Source organism: Anticarsia gemmatalis, chromosome 9, assembly GCF_050436995.1.
Source record: "Anticarsia gemmatalis isolate Benzon Research Colony breed Stoneville strain chromosome 9, ilAntGemm2 primary, whole genome shotgun sequence".
Lineage (NCBI taxonomy): Eukaryota > Metazoa > Arthropoda > Insecta > Lepidoptera > Erebidae > Anticarsia > Anticarsia gemmatalis.
In genome coordinates, this window is record NC_134753.1 from 2,915,346 (window position 1) to 2,937,456 (window position 22,111).

Below are 22,111 nucleotides of genomic sequence, written 5' to 3' on the forward strand. Positions count from 1 at the left end.
GTATTTGAAGGTAACGTTTGTTGAAATAAAACTTTTAATATCGTAAAGTTGTCTTCAGTCATTCTCATTAAACAAATGGATTTTTAAGTTTCAGTAACTATATGTATTTTTTACACTGCTATGGAAAAAGAGCTTTTACGGACACGAAAGGACTTGGATTTAGTTTATAAGCAGAGATTTGATATTTTTTATTACAGTGACTTCACGTCTTTATCCACTAGTGAAAGTCGTTCTTGTAATATCGATGAACAAATAAAACTATTAATAACCCTTTCTTTGCTACTGAAAAAATCTGCTGTATAAACCTGGTATGGGTAAAATAATTTACTATCAAGGACTACAACTTGTTATCACCTCTATCCTTCTTACTACTCTCTAAAGTCTATATTTAAAGGCAAACTTACATCAAATACTTACTCTAGGACGTATCCAGAAGTATACCTCATGACCTTTTTAGTTTGCATGCATCAGTCTCCATTTTTAACAAGGTTATAACAAGAATGAGTTCCTTTGTACATTTGGTCGAGGTAACACGAGTGCTGTACAAGAAACGTATAAGAAATATTGTGTTATTTGTGTTCCTACAGCCCTTTGTGAAGCGCCAAGGTAAAGCTGCCTCTTCGAGTTACAAAAAGGAAAAAGTATATGTTAGAAAAAGATGTACGGCAATTCTATGGAGGAATAAGAATTTTAATACAACTTTTCTGCATAGAATTACTAACTGAAAATAGTTTTTTGAATCAAATCGAACTATTATAGTCGCGGTAGTTTTTTTTTGGTACGACCGGAAATCGAATGCGGTGCTCGTGCTGCTACGTCAGGTAGACGTTTTCCTTATACATTTTAACTACGGGTAAGTGTTATCAAATCTATACATGAAAGTCATCGTAACTAAAAACACTTTGAAACCGTTAAAATGGTCAAGTTTCGCATTTACGATCAAAAAGCTAATCCTGCTCTTATAATATCGTAAGCACTTTTATTATCTCCTTGTCTAATTGTAATCATTTCACTTACGCCCGACCTAACAATCATATCGACTTCGCTCGACCGCACACCAACCTTCATTATTTCATACGATAAACTCCGTGGAGGTTCCAATACGGCACCAGAGCACGCCACTGCATCACCCCGGCCTACCCGGTCATTCCTTCCGGTACATTGTCTTATCCGGACCACTAGGCCGGTCATCAATCATACCCGGGCCGGGAATGCGACGGCACACGCTCCTACCCGGAATATTTTCGAGTGTCGAAAAATATTTCCTCAAACACGTAACCTAAATTAAACTTTATCGCTGTTAATATAGAGTCTAATTTTGAATTGTGTTGTGTACCGATATTATTCTGGTAAACTGACTTAATGCTGCCGGTAAATTTGTAATGTATGAGTTATGTTGTAAGGATATTGGAGTGGTATTATTGATAATTGTATGTATCGAGTGAGGGAAGACTAAATTATTCCGGTAATAAATGGGGAGAGATGGTAATAAAGCAAGGATGCTGCACCTGTGGCCTCGTCTGAAAGCTTTTTAATGTGATTGGAAATAATATAATTACTAAGTACACTCTAGATGGGGCCTGATTGGACCAAGGAAGCAAAAGTTCAAGAAGAATGGATATCATGGAGGGAGGCCTTTGCCCAATCGTGGGCTAGCAGTAGCAGCTAGCAGTAGAAAAAATCACGCCTTCTTGCTACGTAGGTGAGCAGAGTTCAAAGAACGGTATTACAGCCTTCTTTCGCTTAATTCACATCCATATGTCGTGTTATAGATGACCACCAGTAACGAGTACTAACACATACACGTTACATAGAATACATAGAAAGCATTTACCGTAAAAAAGACTCATGACGTAGTGGCGTGCTAGTTTAATTTTCTGGGAAAGAAATATGAGCAAATACTGGCACATACATCGAGGTTATAAAGGCCTAGCGAATATGCCTATGATCCGAAAGGGAAATGGATGAAAACTAGCTTCTACTCGTATAACCCAAAAATACGCCGCAAAGCCAATTTTCTAGTACTAACGCGTATTTTTGAGTAGCTATCCAGATTCATGGAAAACTGATCATAGCCCGATATTCCGAAAAATCTAGTTTTTGAGCTCGTATTTTTACAAAGTGCCGCTCAATACGAATCATGTTCTATTTTTCAGAAAGTTATATACATAACTTTAAATTACGTACAGTCATGACAACAAATATGTTTACACTGTTACATGTCATAATAAAATTACTAGAATTAAATTTTTAAAATTTCACTTGTTTTACTTATTCCCGGTTTCTGAAGTACATTTAGCGTTTAAGCTCATAAAAACATGACAGTTTGAATAGATAAACTATCGCTGAATGTGCCTTAGAAATCGGGCATAAGACATTGTGACACTACTCACACTACCTCTAAATATCTATAAAATAGCGTAGCAGATGACTTTTTTCAGTTGTTGTTATGCATTTACTATTACTTTAATTAGCAAATAGGTAGACTGTGAAACTGGCCTGAAAGTCACTTAATATCAACTTTGACGCTAACTATTTTATTCTACACTCATATGTTTTTGCTTTTATTCAAAAATACTTTTATTGGTACCTACGTTTGTATCTGACATATGAAAGTAGCTATATTATGACTAAACATCAACAGGCCACTATAGCTAGACTTGATTTGACAAATGATTTTGAGTGTAGCAGTGCATTTGAGTGAGAACTGGGACATGTGATCGACGGTAGGTCAAACAACTGTTCGGCAGTGGCGAGCGACCGTCCTCACCAATTATTATTCCACCTCCGTTGTACCAGCGCAGTCAGTCAATCGATTAGTGATACAACAGCTATGGCTAATAGTAGCTTATTATTCAGTCAAATACAAAATTACTTTGTATGTAGAAAGAAATATAGCAGGAATGACGATTAAGCCTTTTCTACAAAAAAAAAATGTAATAAATTGTGTACATATATTTATGACACTCACTGGTACTTACTACTTTGTTTCTTTATTATCAATAAACGGTTCAGAATCATAAAAGGTACATATATTTTAGCACTTACGTATGTAATGAACAGTTTTGTTACTGCAAATGTGTAAAGCTTTAGACTTATCAATGTATAACTTTATTTGCAAAAGAAATAAAACCAGCGACAAAAAAAAACAATATCAGACAAAACATTTTCAAAGTCCAAAAAAAATCCACGGCTCCACAAAAGCAATAAAAAATAAACACCCTAACTGCACAGCAGAATCAACTTTCGAGTGCATAAACAATCTGAACATCTCTTCAAAAGTCTCTCTAATCAAACTTCATTATAACAACGTGAAAATTTTGCACGTACAATGTTTCATAGTCCGCATTAAAAGGCTATGAAAACTTTTAATGAGTATTATATCCGACGGTATTAATGCACTTGCATTGCAAAATGTTAGGAGTAAAACAACGGTTTACTATGAGAGGGAGAAATAGGTCAATTTGTTGAATATTTTCGTTTTATATAGTTATGGATATACTGTTAAAATGTTGTGATTAAAATAATAAAATTATTGATTTCATATTTACCTTCTTATACAACAAATGTGAAAGTCTGAAAATCTGTTACATTTGGACGTATAAACTAGCTGAATTGATTTTGATGAAATATAGCAGGCGGATAGGCGAAGACGTCTTGCCTAAAGCTCTTTTCAATCAATTCTTTTGTGACGTTCGATTGCACAATTTTCGTAGTCACCAAAAAAATACGACGTATTCTCACAGTATAAGTACGTAAATATGAGCAGCAAACATAAAGCACATTTAAATAACTAATAAAATACCGTACATAACTACTTCAGTGCTCTCAAACGCACGCGTACCCTAAATTCGAAGGGAAAAAAACTGTCAGCCTCTTCCGTCACCACTTGACGCCATTCAAACGGATCCTCATAACGCTTTGAGCCCTTCAAAAGTTCCGTTTTGACTCACAAAAAACCCTCTCATTTCCATCTTCAAGTCATACATATAAAGATTGTGGAGCAATTTCCACCCCATACATACATTCATACATGTATAAAAGCTACAACACCCTAGCGACACGAATATCCGGATTTATTAAAATAACTGCAGGCCTACCTTGGTATTGGTTATCCGGGTGTCGGCCGGGTAAAATGATGCATGGCCGGATAAGACAATGTAGCGGAAAGGCACACCCGGTCGACACCCGGGTCGACCTTTCAATTTCCTTGATTGTCGTGGACGGCGGTATCGTCTTTATGTCTTTATCCGTGATGATTTCTTATGGGTTCGTATGAAGTGGTCTGGCCGGTATCGGTTTGATGAGCTATTGTTTCGAATGAACATTTGATTAACGTTTGCGGGAACTAATTTGGATTGCGTTTTTGTTCCTTTATAAGGTGTAAAGTTTGATAGGGATGAGATTGCAGTGTGATTATATTGCGGCAAAAATGTTATGCACTGCTGACTTAATTCTAGTTTATAACTCTAGATAGCTTTAAAAGGTTTAGTAAGAAATTAAATCTTAGCTTAATACATAATTTAAACAGTCCGGCCACAGAGAAATCTTCAAAATTAGTTTTTAGAACTCTTTCTCGCACCATTTAATTGCAAATTTTTAATTCGACCCTAACTTAAATTGTACATTCATCACTCCTACCAAATTCGTAACCCCACACCTACCATTACAGAGTTAACAATACAAACAAAACGAAAAAACAGAAACCACTCAAGCAATAAACATTTATCAAGCCGTCACCTGTACTATCGGCACACTATAATGTCCCGGCTATTTTCGTGTTATTTTAGCAATGGGTTTGTCTCATCAATCATAGCTTGTACTTTCATTGTCGCAATATTATAGTGCGTCATCAATAACGTGTGTACATAATATGGTAGATGCTAGTGTTTTTTTTAGTTTTTGTAGTTGTTTAAGTGTTGGTTACATTAGTAATGTTCTTGTGACTGTTATTTGGTCATTACCGCGTCCAGTTATAAAGTAATTAAAATAAAAATGAGTTTAACACATTCATGTCCTATTGCTAGACATGGGTTTCCTCTCGGAATGAGAGAGGGGTTAGGCCTTGAGTCCAACACGCTGGCCGATTGCAGGTTAGGGACTTTTTATTCCTTGAAGAACTGCTGTACAGAACTCTCTGGCATGCAAGGTTGTATCACGATGTTTTCCTTTACCGTTAGAACTCGTGATAATTGTTTCTAATACATACGTAACTTCAAAAAGTCTTTGGTGTGTTGCCTCGGGTATGAACCCTCTATCACCTGCGTGGTAGGCGTAATTTAGATCACTGGTCTATCATCTCTCATCGGCTCTTCAATGCAAAGACCTTTGTAAGGTACCACACGTATCTATTTGACAATTTTAAACGGTTTAATTTTGTCCTTTACATTTCTGAAAACTATCATGAATGTTTTGATTAGTATAATTTCACAAGATCAAAGTTCATTAAAGTTTCTATCTTAGTTTTACAATAATTTAGATGAAAGTTTAAAGCTAAATAGATCCGATCCATTTAACTTTTCCGATTAGGATATTTAGCCGATGAGTTTTAGAACGTTTCATTACCTATCATTACTTTGTGTTTATACAGAAATAAGTACAGAGTTCAGACATCAAATATCGCTTGAAACTATCTGATAAGAACAGGAAATTTGAATTATATTGGGCGAATTGTGTTTCATCATAGAGTCGGCTATGGCGAATGAATTCTTCACTTGGTTTAAGTATACTACTCGGATCAATAATTAGACTATTATTTTAAATTTAGATGTAAGTTAGGTTTACGGAACAGGCCGATGACGGCAGTTTATATTGTAATAAGCACACTAGCTAACTTCAAATCATAAGAATTTCAAAACATAACACTCAATAAAACGATACCCGACAAGAGAACTAAACCCGGAACCCTTCATAAGTACCCGTATACTCCTTACCTAAATCCCAAACAATTATAAAAACCTACAAAATAATAATGATACGTCGTTTTCGCGTTTCATAAGAATCAGTTCGTGTCCCAAATCGTGTGAGCAGATGTAATCCGATAATGACGAACCTTTGCGAATTATAATAACATTCACAATACGGGTTCAAAAATATTATAATTGGTGTATTTGATACTTTATTACGTAAAACGTATCTTCAAATATTTTGTATATATGTGACTGTAAGCTTTTTGTATGTGTATAAAGCTTCGGAAATGAAAAATTTGGTTTAGAAATATTTTTCCTCAAATAATGTTATACTGGGTTTGCATGTAAATTTTGATGTTATTACAGTATAATTACGGGATTCAAATATAATATAAGAGTAGGGAGTAATATTATATGCTGTAACTAGTGTGATATAAATCATGCTTTTGATTATAAGCTTATGGACGAGATCGTCTTAAAAACTAATTATTATGGTCACCAGTACCAAAATACTCCACTTTAAAAATATACTAAAACCAATTTATGTATATGTATCACATCTAAATAAAATATATATATACAGACATAGGATTTATTCCTAATCTAAACTTATTCAAGTTTACACAACAGTTTTCTGAAGTGATATCTACAAAAAAGCCACATACCTATCGTCAATGCAAACTTCAAACTACATTTATATCATAAATACAATCAAGTCGGCAGGTCCATAATAAACATATCAAGAATCGGACAGGCCCTTTCGTGGGGTCACCCTACCCGGCCGGAGATATTATCGTGAAAGACAGTCGACTGAAGTGGGTACTTAGGTCGGGAACACAGTGGCCATGATACGGCGGAAAAACGAGACTGGAGTTTGAAATAGTCTTAATATTTGGACTTAATAATTGGTTTATAGGTGTACCCTAATTATGTTGAAATGGCTCATGTGTGTGTCTGTACTAATAAACTTAAATTATTGGAAAAAATTAATCGGATTTTTGACCAATAAACTGACATTAGTTAACTGGATTATGTTCTTATTTGTTTTCGTAATACACATATCGAGAATATTACCTGATATTTTTTCAGGCAGAAATATGTATGTCGTTCATAACAAGCAATTCCATCTCTTTCGAGATTATTATGACGTACAATAGAGCTATCATCATCACAGCTGGTAGACAAATTGACATGTTAAGGGTCGCACTTAATCCCACCGTAATCCCTCACTACAACACCCCTGCGAATTGATACAATCCATTCTTATGGAACATCCCTTGCAAATAATAACTCGGCCGTCCATTCCGTATCGAAATAATTTCACTTCTCGGTACAATGAGCGCGCACCCTAAGAGGGGGGGCAAGGGGGTGTATTATGAAATATGACGGGCCACATCGTCCCGATATTCGGATTAAGGGGTCCGTGCTAATCTCTCGCTGACTCCCGACAAAATTGCTCATATCGTCCAACAATGGACCCGGAGTATTTCTTACGCACCTGCCTTCGCCAACTAAATTAAAAAAGTTTTTTTTAAGCCATCACCATCAATCGGATTCGTGATAAAAACTTTTTCTCGCGTAATTACTTTAGATTTGGTGTGAAACGATTGCAGAGTTTTTCTTTCGGAAGGTTTTTTCGGTTAATGCGTGAGTAGAATGGCTTTGTTTTTGCATTATGTTCTCAAATTATTTAAGATTCGCTTGTTTTAAGTAAGTTTAAAATTAGTATTTTGATTAACCGAATGCGTGAACGATTAATGCATTATTTCATGCGAGCTATCCATCAAAAAAACCTTATTTTAGGATATAGATGTTTCAGAATAGAGTCAGACCGGACCTCATTATTTTTGGCGTAACCCGTGGTTTTACAATTAGAACAAAATAGTCCTAAAGAATAAAACTCTACTTTTTAACAATTTCCTTCCATAAAGTTCACAAAACATAAAAACATCATTCAATAATAAAACGTAACGATCATTCGACTCACACATTCTTCTGAACAATTTCCCCGACAAATCAATCGCAAGTTGGCGACGACAATCGCATTCCACAGCATCGACTTTCGTCGCAGTGTCGACATCATTATCTAGAACGAAAACATCTGAATTTTGCACCCCGATCGGGAAGAGAATCGTAAAATTTTACACCGCTCTCTCATTGAACGATCAGCGATTGGTAGTACCGAATACTTCCTTGAAACGTGGTTTAATATCGTCGATCGTTTGCTTGTAAAAAAATAAGTATTAGAAGGTAAATATTATTACAATGCTAGGTATTTTGCACATCTATGCAAGTAGGTGGTGGTGTGCCTTTATTTTTATAGCGAAAGAAATATTTTATACTTTTAATTTAAGGCATACATACTTTAAACTTTACGCGTAGATACGTACTACTTGAATGCTGTAGGAACGTCTTTGGAGATAGCATAGAATGCTTAGAACCGTTTTAGAATGTATATAAAATCTTTAACCTAAACCTTTTAAGTTTATGAGTCTTGAGGTAATACAGCATGCTGCTATTCTTAGCTTCGATTTCAGGGAAGGTATAATAATGGGTTAATGATGTTGCCGATATTTCAACGAATAAAGCAAGCTTTCACCAATTTCCATCGCATTGTTATTGTCGCAGGATCGCGACAGCCCTCCATTCTTGAGTCGAAGGGGACACAATCGTAAAATTTTACACCCCCCTCTCAATTCCGATCGGTTTTACACTTCCAAGTATTACAATTATCGCTCGACGTTCCCGCGATAAATTAATTTAAGAAATTGGATATCACGGATAATTGGTTCCCGAATTATATACCTATACAATGGACTGGTAGCTCTCTCTGATTTCGCGGAGAAAATTGGATATTGTATACATGTTCTAAGGCGCACGCTTATTTTTCTTCTGATTAAATTTGTGTTACAATGTTGCTTCCTTCGCTTCCTCTAAATTAGGCCTTTTGTTCTTCCTACGGTAATAATGTATTATACAGCAGCGTTTCGCCAAAAATCCTGGCTTTTATCATTTTAGGTTTCAGGGGTTGTAAAAGGAATTTATACTTTATCCTACTTATTGGTATCGGTTTTTATCGGCGTTCGTGTAATACCTACAATTGGTCAATAAAAACGGCTCTGGTTTTTCTTTAGTGCCCGTTTTGTGTTCTAGGCAACAATCCGGGGATTTTATTTGTTTTTTTTTTGTGTATTACTGATCTCTGTATGCGGAAAGTCAATAAAGGATTACACTTTTGTAACGATAAGTAAAAATACTAAGTCAAACGTCTTTTCATCGACATCATGTCACCAAAATTATGCTCAAAAAAGTAAGTGCCCGTATGAATGCACCAAGTGACCGAAAGCATAGACTGAAAGGTGCTACTATAATGATTGTAGCAGATTAAAAGTATTTAGTTACTATAACCCAGTTACCAGGTAGTTAGCTACAATACTATTAATAAAAAGGTGCCAATCGACCCAAACCACTTTACTAAAACTAATCTCTCAATCTAATCGCATTTCAAGGAAGTAATCGGTACAATTCGACTAATGCCATTCGATTCTCAGACGAATCGACTAAGGCCAAGCAAATTGCTTAATCACTATCACTACGGGCATAGATGTGAGCACGTGAGCCGGCTGGTAATCGCCTTATTGAGTTACAGTACAACTATGAGATTACTTATATCATTAAGGCTGATGTCAAGTGGTCTGAAGGGTCTGGTGTGTACTAGATTCGAGGGTAAGACTAGTGAAGTTTGTCGTGTATTAGTTAAGGTTCTTTTTGGGCTACGGAAGAAGAAATGTCTTAAAGACATGTCTCGTATTAATTGACGTTTATAAACATACCAGGTAAAAGCACAGTTGAATCAGCCCGGGAACAAAAATTTGTGCAAACTACAAGTAGTTGTTTTTTGTTGGTATCGAACCCATAACCTTCCAGCACACCTTAAGCACTGCGGTAAGGATTAAAATGTGAAAGTAATTAATATTAATTAATTTTCAATTTATCTAATGGACAACTACCTTGGGTTCATGACATTTGAAAACTAGTTTTAAAATAGCACATTATATCGTAAACTTTAAATTAGAGTAAATACTTTCAAAATCTTATCCACATTACACGAAAAACAAACTAAAAAGCCTATTCAAACCTTCCAAAGTTTTAGCTAAACTGTCAATCTATCTACTTTTAAAGGGCGAGGCGAGGACATCGCAACCCGTCGCCGCGTGCGGTAATTTCGAAACAATTCCATCATTTAGTAGCCTTTGCTTTCCATGCTGTGGGTCACAAATGCACCACTTGTATGCTCCGGTACGTCTGTGCCCACAATAGCTTTGTTAGGGTTAGCTAGTGGCCGGCAATAAAAGACATTAAAGCTAACTTTATGTGTTATACCGCGTTTCAGAATCTTAACATTTGAGACGTGAACGTGCTTGCTGAAAACGTTTTTTTGTGGTAATCTGAGAATTGCTATTTTGGGGCAAACGTAGGCAGGTAATAACTTGATTTGTTTGGACGATATTCCTATAAAGGCTCAATGAAAAAGTGGAAAAGATTGTCGTATAAAACATTTAACACTTCAATCAACTTATTCTTAAGAATCTGATTAAATACCGAAAGTAATTTATCAATACTGCCTCTAAAAGTAAAAAGCAATAAAAACATCTAACCTTGGACAGAACCCCACCCTGAGCCATCAACCCCCTTGAACGCATCCAACAAATTGTACGCACCAATAACTTTAACCTCCACTACATTAAGGCCAGTTTACTTATACAAAGGTACCCTCTTTAAATAGCTACCAACAAAGCCAAAATTAATAATAAAACCCTGAACACACGATAAACCAAACATCAGAACTTCGAACAATGTTTGTAGCACACGGAACCCTAAAGGCCACCTCTCTAATGGGGCCGGTCAATTACTTAAGACGGGGGAAACCGGATCATAAATCCGGGCTATCGATCAAAGTTCGGCCGTGTCCGGCCCGGTCAAACACGTCCGGCCGAACGTATATGTAATGTAAGGCGTATGTGCTACGGCGAGCGAGTAGCGGATAGAGAGCAGTGACTTATTAATCAGGTACTATGCTATTTGAAGTAAATGCAGCTTAGATGCTATTTCATGATACTCATTACATTTTCTTAGTATAATAGACTTTTACTCATGATAACAATTTTCTTAGGCGCTTTCGACGAAATTCACAACAAACGACAATAAGTACCAGTCAAACATAGACAAACAGCCAAATTTCATAAAATAAAACACACGAGTTATCCTTGACTAAATAAATTAAAAGTTAACTTTTACTACATAATTGTTTAAGTAGTTTAACCTTTTATTTTAGATGAAAAAAGTGCTTTCTTATAAAAAATCGCTTACTCGCTCACAGTGTGACAATGTCCAAGGTAGGTCGCTCGATACAGACGTGTGTTGTAGTTGATTGATTTGTTCGGTAAAAGGTTATTTTCAGGTTAAATAATATACTATACTGGGGTGGGGTAACTGTAAGTGACAGGCAACGGGAACAAACTTCTTTTATTTAATTATTTTCAGCGATATTTTTCTAGGAGTAGGGTTGTGAACGTGTTTTCAGGGTTTGGTTTTGTGTGCAAGTTTTGTGAAGCTTATTAAGTTTTAAGTTATTCAAAGATGTTAAATTGTTTATCCTTTTAGTGGTTGTTTCCAAGGCCCTAATTTTCGTAATATCTCTGTAAAACGAAGTTAATTTTTAGAATACAAACACAAAAGAAATATCTATCTATCTTATTAATTCCTTTTCTTTCGTCAATAATTTTTACCATAAAATTGCAAGTACTCCGCAATATCATCAGATAATCCATTATACTACCCATAAAATATGAAGCGATACTAATTGGAAAAATTCCACGAATTCATCTCGTCGATTCCACCCGCCCGGTGCCTTAAGCCCGCGGCCGCCTTAACCGCATCAATGGGTAAGGTCCAACTATGTCAAAAATGTTCGCCAAGACGTCGCTGCACCCGAACTTGGGGCACGAAAGGGTCGCCGCATTGTATGTTGTAGTTTTTGGACAGTGAATAATGTTGGAAATATTTAATATATGCAAGGGTACTTGATACAGACTGAATTGAATTTTACCAAAGTTTTGGGGGTTCGATTGAGATGTGAGATGGCTGTCTATTTTGAGAATTTTATTCGTTGATTTTTATTTTCTTCTTTTCTTTTGTCTACATAATATATATACTATACAACATATCACTGTAGTAATGTTTGAAGAGCAGTAAAGCACACATTTTGCCGTTACTTATGCATTTTTTGTTCCATATATGAAGGCTTTGAAGATCTAGATACCAAATATCAATTTTTGTAAGCTCACTACGTCTACATGTTATAAGCCTACGTACTTAACCTAAGCCTTTTCTACATTCCCACAAACCTAATATTCCAAGTGTATTCGAAATCCCGGTCATAAATCATTTACTTCTACCGTAATCACCGAACTGGTCCAATTCGAGAATAACCGATTACATCGAGATTAAGCCTACCTTTGGATTACAATAATTTACGATTTCGTCCTTGGACCCGCACTACTCTCAGATAGTGGAACACATAAATTATTCCTAGTTAAAGTTCGAGTTGCTATTATTTATTTAAAGCTTAACTGGCACGGTACAAGTTTTAGTTTAGTTTTTGTATACTTTCAATAGTAGCCCGGAGTTTGGTGATATACCCTTTATTGGCTTGCTTCCTATTACATGGGACTAACATTATGAGAGACGAAACGTTAGTGTATTTATATTCACCTTCTGGCAACAACCGTATAATAAATAAAGTAAATATACCAGTTTCGTTACTTGTGCCGAGAGATGGCGTTGATAGTTTAGGACATTTTTTTAGTTACTTTCGAAGTATAGAATTATGATTGGTGTGACTTTTGGATACTGAAGATAAATATTGAAGGGAAGGTTGTCTGTAAGACATCGAGAACGGTGACACAAGTATAGTTTATGCAATTTTTTCGCTTCGAGTACTTTACTGATTCAGCGAGTTATACAATGTGTATACTGTATTGTGATATAATAGTGCAAACTACCTACTTAGAACATAATTCAGATGATTTCTAAAGCTTATAATAACTAAAACTTTTTTATTACCTCCCTAATTGTAACAGTGATTACCGCATCAGAATTTAGCAAAAAGTTCGCTAACAATAGAATTTTTCGCATTTTAACTTAATGATTATTTTGCTGCATAAAACAAGTTTTCTTTTACACCTCTCGGTTAAAACATCACCTCCAAAATTAGAAAACAACACGTAACGTTTCTATACAACGAAGCAGGCGGCACTATACAAATATTTTCTTTTCGTATCTTAAGACGCTGGGTCGCTCACCTGCCGTTCTCGTTCCTATCGAAAATGGGGCGTTTCGAGAATCAATCGAGAGAAAAAACCCCTCCGATAATATAATGGAATCGAATTATCACCGAGATGAAGACGAGACTGCGGTAGGGTTGGCAAAACAATGTCCTTTTTGCGGAACTTAATCCGTAGTACTTTTCCTGCTTGTGGTGGTATTTCGTTCAATATTTTGGCAGTTTTATAGGGTAAGGTCCTTCGAACTATTATCTTTTGAATGTAATGATCAGTTGTGCGTGTCTTTTCGATTAATTTATTTATCTTTACTAAGATACCTATTCATAAAAATAATTGAAGCGTACAAACTTTTGGGTTACTAATTAGTCAAGCTAATGTTTACTGTTAATATTTCAGTTTAGCTAGTGTATACCGAATGAGAATCTAATTAACAGATAGAATTAATTAACGCTTACAGGAAATGAAAGTGTCTTTGAACCACAAACAGGAATCATCAAAGCATCATGATTTTTTTTGCAGATTTTCAACAATACACAATTACAAACTACACATTTATCGCAATCCTTTAAAATTTTTGATCGTTTTTCCTGCTAGCCCTATCTACGGGGGGATGTAGACAGAGCGAAAGTCTGTAATTCGATTGTGTTCGATAACAATCGCGAGTATCGAATTGTGTGTTTGTTCGCCCCCCTTCCGCAGAGCTATAAAGAAAATTGTTACAGACCCGCCTGACCACGCAACAGGTACTAATAATGATGTTATTAATTCTTATTGACGTTTATCTTGATGTCCTTTTGTTAGATAGTGTTTGTTATTTGTGTGTGATAAGTTTCCGATGTGATAAAGGTATAAGTTACTACCATCTATAAGTTACTATTGATAATATTCTCTTTCAGAGAAATTCGAAAGTCCCTATTAAACTACTTTGCTAGAACCGAAACCCTTCTCATTCTACTTCATTATTTTATATTTTATATAATAATATTTATTTGTTTGTTTGTTGGAACGCGTTAATCTTAGGAACTACTGGCCTGATTTGAAAAATTGTTTCAGTGTTAGATATCCTATTTATCGAGGAAGGCTATAGGCTATATATTATCACGCTATGACCAAAAGGAGCAGAGTGCCAGTAAAAAATGCTACAAAAACGGGGAAAATTATGACCCATTCTCTCTTATGTGACGCAAGCGAAGTTGCGCGGGTCGGCTAGTTTTATTTATAATATTTTTCGTTCTACGAAGAATCACTTTATAATAATGCTTTTCCTTAGAAATTGCACCCTTTTGTTATATTAAATTTCTCGTTCAACTAGTACTCACTCCAATTAGATCGTTTATAATAACATGCCCTGCTTATTTTTTATAATAAATTTTCTATCATCATAGTATACAACAGGTTATTGCACAGGATGCGCTTTTTATAGCTTCAAGATAGTTCCAAGAAACAATTACAGGTTTGAAAAGGCGATAGTAATTTATTAATATTGGAGTGTTTATATCTCAAGCACTTATTAATAAAAAAGTGTTCTCACTTCATTTATGTCCATCAAAGATTTAAGAAACTGTTTATATTTATGTAATAAGTAAAACTAAACTTAACCTATATCAGTTGTAGTGCAGTAAAATGTTCCAATAAAATAGTTTCAAAGAATTTTTGAGTTATAACATTTTCTTCTTTATTATTATATGGTCTCAGCTTACCCTTATCGGAAAAAGTTGTGATTGTATGTATGCATCTCTATATTAAAACTACCATATAAAAATCCTATCAGTATTAAAAAGGCATAAGTGGTCTTACTTTACTTTTACTTTTATCCAATATAGAAATAAGAAAAAAAAACAGTCTCTTACAAGTGATTGATTGTGTCTCTACATTATGTTTATCTTTTGAAATAAAATGTATTGAATACTCTTCAATGGTTTTCAGATAAATATGAAAACGAAGTACTTATAAAGACAAATGGATAGTCAATTGATGGCTTCGAAATGCCGAATTCGTATTATTTTTTAAGATGAACGATTTGATAATTTTATTTTATCGTGATTTTTCGTTCAGAATATTCACTCTCAACATTTATTTGGATAACAAAAATATATTAGAAAAACCATTACGCTTCTATGAAATTAAAAATAACAGAATTTTTACTAAAAATAATAATTGGTTTCGTTAACGTATTGGTTTCTTTAAAAATAATAGAGTGTGTAGTTTATTTTTAAATCGTCTATATTTTTAACCACCGATAGCATTTTTTAATATCGAAGACGTAATAATATTCTGTATAAGCTTGATTGATTGATTGATGCTTCTATCAACGGCTAAACTGTAGTTGTTAAAACTTGTACCAATTATTTATTAATTGTTTAACAAGATGGTCGAATTAATGGTAGTCAACAAATTTTTATGTCAATGACGGCGGTTATGTACAAAAGCCTAAAACGTAAAGAAACTACACACTCAACAATAGGAAATACATATAAAAAAATAATATAAAAAAAAACATATAAAACAAAACGCACTTACCCCCGTCAACGTTTTGATATTGTGCAAAGCGTCTTGGGCTTTCAACGCCGCTTTGCGTGTGAAAAACGTCACAAAACAGCACCCTGTAACAGAAGCGCACACGTACATAACATGACATACACATCACATACAGGGGGTTGCCTACAAACACACCTTACCTCAGACGTTGTTGATTCACGTTTTGTACAAAATGTTCATATCGCAACCCTGCATGAAAACTCCACTAAAATAAAAAAACATTCTTTTGAGAAACTCATAAAAACTGATTTTCTAAGATATACAAAATCAGTTTTTATCAGTTTCTGAACATATGTTTTTTTTGATTTAGTGGAGTTTTCATCTAGGGGAGCGATATATTACAATAAAAGACAAACGATCGGTACTATAAAACAATTAACAGCTAAGGCTAATTCAAAAAACGATGTATATTGTTACAAAACTCAGCTATTTTTTTTTGTAAATAATCCGTAAACTTAGTCGATTATTTGCTAACCAACTAAGTGTTTGCAAGTGGATATATTTTGACAATGTTCCTAAGACGATTTGACATTATGACATTTTTTTTAGGTACTGAAAACTGTGTCCTTTTCCTTCAATCGTTTTAGTCTTTATTGTAATATGTACAAATTAATTACAATTAATTAAGCTTCTATTTACAAAGCGTTTATACAAAGTCTGACATAAGGTGAACATATACAATTAATACACAGTTATTAAAATCATTAAGAGCCACTGAAGCAGTGTGTTGCATACAAACATAGACTCTTCGTACATAACTATATTTCTCTGAAAAAGAACGTTTGCACACACACAACTTACAAGCGACTCTTAAAAGCTCAAAACGGACAGTATTCACTTATCGCAAGCTTAACAAACAATCTAAGTATTTCTTAACGTATATTTACAGCACATTTTTAACTCATTTAGTATCTTTATCGAAACAGACTATCATTTTTGTGTAAAATTTTAATCTGTAAGATTCCTAAAACCTAGAAGGATGCCAAATCTTCGATAGTGAAGCTAATCTACTTCAGATATGAGTAAAAAGTCAATCAAAAATCAAAATAATGTGACTTGAAATTAAGTCCCTACTAGACTCTTCGTCGTTTTGTTAATATCATAAGTACAGAATGCAGCTCAAGATTACAAATCACATGACTTTAGTCCCACAACTTTTTAAAGAGCCTCGTCATTTCTAGATCGTAATAATGAATTCATTGTACTTCCTTAACAAAATAGCTGTATCAAACAGGCGGCTCTCAGTTGCATAAGACTGCAGATCACCTATGTGCTAAATTATAACTATTTTATACCTCCGTCAGCCGTAAACCTTCCATGCAAGGCTCTCTACTAATTTGTTGGACCATATTTTTTACACAATTTACAGTACTCCCAAGCCCCTTGTTTAAATTCTACTTAACAATAAGCAGTTAAGTTTCACCCTAACTCAATTAGCAAGCGATAGCAGGCTGTATTTACACGTAGAAGGCTTCTACCGCAGAATGATCGACGTGCCGTTCACTACCGACTACTAGCGAGTAGCGTGACGGGCTAACGAGTTCGTGTAACACTGAGTCATGATTATGACACGAACACTATTTACAATGCAAGTATACTTGAGGATTTAAATACAATGATTATGGCTTTTGTTAATTACTAGAATTTTTTCAATTAATCTTTTCGCTCGAAAGTCATGCTTGTAGTACGTAAAATAAATGGTCGCAACAGGAAGACTTTGCAAATAATATGAATGTTTTGGCTATTTCATATTTATTTTCATACGTGTATTTTACGTTCGCATTTTTACAAAACTTAAATTTAAAATTAAATTGTGTTAATCAAAAATTCAATCAAAAGCTGTCAAAAGACCTACTCGTACCATTAAAAATATTGACTGATAAAAAATGCTAGACTGTGTTATAGTGTGACTAGTCAATTTAATTTCAATGACTAGTAAAACTGGTCTAATTTAAAAATAGCCTGAATGGATTAAATAGTTTTGTAGAATAATCAAAAGGGGTAAATTAGGTATTTCCGGAAATATTTTTAGTAGTACTTTGTTTATGAACACCGCATAAGGTTTAAGGTTAGACCGTTAGGTACCTAAAAAGGGTTTTATTTAAACCCTTTCGTATAGCAATAAAGCCTATTTGCGGTATCTAAAACATGAGTAATAACAAAGTTTAGGATGTAGTACCCATTTTGGTTTTGAAAATGTCTGCAAATTCCTGATTAGTTTGACCTTTCCCAACGATATTTGATTTGCAATATCCGTAAAGTTTCATGTCCCAAATATTTCATATTTGAAGAGTAAAATTAGTTTCTGTGGTTACGGACACAATTTTATTTGTTCATAGTAACATTTCCTAGATATAAAACTCAAAAAATATTAGTGACGTCTAAAATATTGCACAAAATATTGGTACAAAAATAAACCGCTTTGTAAAGTTAGCAAAGAAACATCTTGTTTTTCACCATCATAAACAATCGCTTAACAAAATCCCCCACAAAAATTTAATAACGTGACACCGTCAAAATATAAAACAATAAACCTTTTTAAACATTATTTTTGTAGTACAAAACGCTCGAGTTGAGCCTTGTCCCACACCTAACAAAAGGAGACAACGCACAACACAAGTGGAAAAAGAGGGGTGTATTTAAAAAGTGGGGTTTTAACACAAGTGGAAAAAGTGGGGGGTTATTTCGCACAAAAGACTTTAATAACAGGACAAACAAAATTGTCAACATGTATTATAAATGCGAAAAACATGACCTATTGTGAAAGAACAATGTTGGAACAACACATATTGAAGCGAAACACCTTTGTCTATTCAATTTTTATTATAATCGAGTTATGGGAACGTTCATTGAAATATTATTATGATGGTAATCTTTTAATGTTGATAGTGACGTGGGAATAAACAAATTTAGGATAATATAATGGGTAATCGACGACGGGTATCATTGTGACAGGTTTTTTAATGTATTTTTGTATCTTCTAAATTTAATCAAATATTCTATTAACATAGATTGTACTTTCTAACGACTCTGGCTAGTTCATGTATCTTAAATCTTGCAACCTCTTGTCATAACCATAGTAATTCTTACAACTTTTTATTTTGTAAAACATGATATTATATTGCCACTGTAAGAATGAAAAATATCGTATTTCAGTTGAAACTATTGTAATAGAGAGGTATTTTAGTTAATGAAAGGAGACCAATTACTCTGAATATACTGTGACGTAATTGCCTCAGGAGTAAGACAATGTGGTCGCATAAAGCCTCCTTTATGTATTATACGCATACAAGTACTATTAGATATTCGAGAGATGGTAAATGTATGTAGGATGTACTCGTATCCTGAGGTCTTGAGTGAATATTGAGCTATACTTAATATGGAAGTGCATAAATAATAAAAAGCATTTCATTTAACTACTACTTAATGGTCATTATTAAAGTAGTTTTTTTCAATGCATGCGAAAATAAAATTACATTTTAACATATGGATTTTCTTTTCGGGTTTTAAAGAAAGGTATATGTTTACACTATCCCAAAAGCATAAAAGTTTAAAACAAGAGTATTAAGGATCAATAAATTTTATCACAGAAAAAGTCAACATATTAAAAATCACTTTGATAAACGTTCTCGTAAATCATCTCCGTAGCCGACCATCGAACTTAAAACAAAGCTCTACAAGCTCTACGATTTATCGTAGCAGCGTAGCGTGTCCGCTACGAAATACAGTGGCGATTTAACAGTGTAAACTTTGATAGTTACAGTTTCATCGAACGATGTGAATGAGAGAAATGAACTACAATCTGTTACCAGAGAGCAATGTAACAAATTCACACGGTCTGTACTGCCAGTGTGAAATGTCGCGATTTTTCGCTTCCACATCGAACATGTTTTATAATGGGTAAGCAATTTTAAAAAGGCGTATGTGCATACACTGATCAAATGAAATTGAACTGCAATTTTTGCACATATAAGAGTGGATTTTGTATTGTCATCTTCGGACTTCGGATTTAGGTTACATTTAAAATAAGTCTAAATTATACTTTATACTACACAAATTGTGTCAAACTATGTGGCGCACTTACAAATCTCAAAACCTAGCTTGATCAAATGCAGTGACAAGTCACTTTAATATATCCAATATATTAAGTTCCAAATTTTATGTTATAGATTCTGTTAACTCGGGAGTGTACGATTTCAAAAGGAACTTAAATAAAAGTAATGTAGTAAAATTATTTTAAAAAATTATACCAGAAATTAATCAAAAATGTAACTACAACTTTAGTAATGAAGTGTTGAAGCGTCAATTAAGTACAGAACATCGTCGAATCCTTTGATATCTCAAACAATTGACAGAACAGAAGTTAATCACTCAAACCCAAAGCCCAAGGACGTTCTCGCCAAACATAAAGCGAATACCGATCTCAAATTACTTAATGAAGATTGACAGATGAAAGTTTCATAATTACGCCTCCAACAAAAGGGCGAAACTTCGCCATTTTAAATAAGACAGTTGCCAAAAAGTTGGTAAAACATTTAAAATAGTCGAAATTAAAACCAAAACCTAGACTGGTATTAGCTGAATAAGTCAAACTTTTAAACGATTGATTAAGAGTTCAGATATTTACATTAATAAGTAATTTGGATTCGGGTTTAATTTTAAAAGTTGGTTCGTTTGTAATTAAGCCTTTAATAGGTGAAAGAGTTTAGGTTTACTTTATTTTAGGAATAAAAAAAGCTTTTTTAAGGATTGGTGTTAATTTTCAATATAATTTTGATAGAAACAGAAGAAGTACTAATCATTAAAATCAATAAGTATATATTAAAGGCAACTGTTAAAGTCAGTCTTCTTAGAAATATTTTACAAAAAGTGTTATTAATAGAAAAAAAATGTTTACGTTTGTCTTATATGTAAAGTCAGTTCATTAATAGTTTTTCAAGCAATGTCAAGTAAACTTTTTTTTTATACCGAATTGATAAAATATTGATCGTATTGTTGAATCACTACTTCTTTACCCAAAACCATTTCAAGTTGCTAAACTCTTCTACCTTAGCTATTCTTAGCATGATTCTAATGGATCACACTACAAAAAACTACTTGACAGTATCTTAATAATAAATTCACATTTAAAACTAAATTCAAAGTAACAATTCAATACGTATTAGTAACACGGAGTGCTAGAATTAGATCTAAACTGTTGCCTTCGACGGCAGAGTCGTATAATTGGATACTCTCCCAGACAAAGACATTATAAGGCTTCGGGGTATATGAGAGAAATTAATTTATTACTTCAGTACTGAGTTAGGGCGGTTTAACATACGAGCGAGTTTGGTCTGTCGCCATGACGCGACGGCTGATTCTGCTTCTGTGATTTGTTTCAAATATAATTTTATTTAGATTCATAGTAATAGATGAGAATCGTTTTTGTTGGCAACTGTTGACAAAACTATAAAAGTATCCTTCTTAAAAAATATTTTTATTTTCCACGGTTTTATCACTGTTTCGGTAGTTTTCTTTCACAAATTAGATTTTGTAAAATTTGACCCAGGACAGGTAATATGTATTTCTAATTATATTTATCGAACCTGCTTATAATAATATTGACAAAAACAACGACCAGACTCTGTCTTAAATTTACAACATTATTGAAGAGCGATTTTTTAAATTCGATGCTTTAGAAATTCGTTTATCTAAACTGATTTAAGTATGAATACACCTTAGCATTCTCCAATATCTCTTCCGCTACGAATATCTTTTGTTCTAAGCATAACTTCATTAGAATAAAGACGGTCGCAACGGTTCATCTCCAAAACGATATTCTGCGAAACTGATACTAAAATTAACGAATTCTAATTTCAACTCGAGATGAGAATAATCGAGTTTTGTATTTCAAATGTCACGAAAGTAATCCGTTGATATTGTTTATTTTGATTGTCATTTTGCTATTAATTATACGAATACTAAATCGTCCCTTTTGTGTAGAGCGATTCCCTGCTATGAAATTCTATACAATGGTCAACTTAATTTACGCCTGTTTTTAAACTACTTTAGCAAGAATGGTTAGAAAACTTAATAACTCTTTACGATATATCATACGAACATAAAAGTTTTAATTTAATATGACTGTAATTATTATAATATTTGGTGGACAGGTGACAAATCACTTGAGATACAAATAAAACGGAAAATATCTTTAGCTTTCATTTTACTAACTTTGACTTGGTAAGAGTAAATAAGGTAGTTTTGAGTCTTTTAACCGGAATTAAATTTATCGAATTAATCACTATTTAATGTAACCTCTTTCATTTATGTATGTTT

General features: G+C 33.9%; 1 protein-coding gene across 9 annotated transcripts in view; it reads right to left on the reverse strand.

Moving 5' to 3' along the window:
- The window catches only part of LOC142975609 (CUGBP Elav-like family member 1), a 425,650-nt gene that overhangs the window by 123,181 nt on the left and 280,358 nt on the right, over positions 1–22,111 (reverse strand). For all 9 annotated transcript variants that reach the window (XM_076118565.1, XM_076118559.1, XM_076118566.1 and 6 more), the window contains one exon: positions 15,776–15,858. In XM_076118565.1, the coding sequence (XP_075974680.1) occupies positions 15,776–15,858 (83 nt within the window). The remainder of the gene's footprint in view (positions 1–15,775; positions 15,859–22,111) is intronic.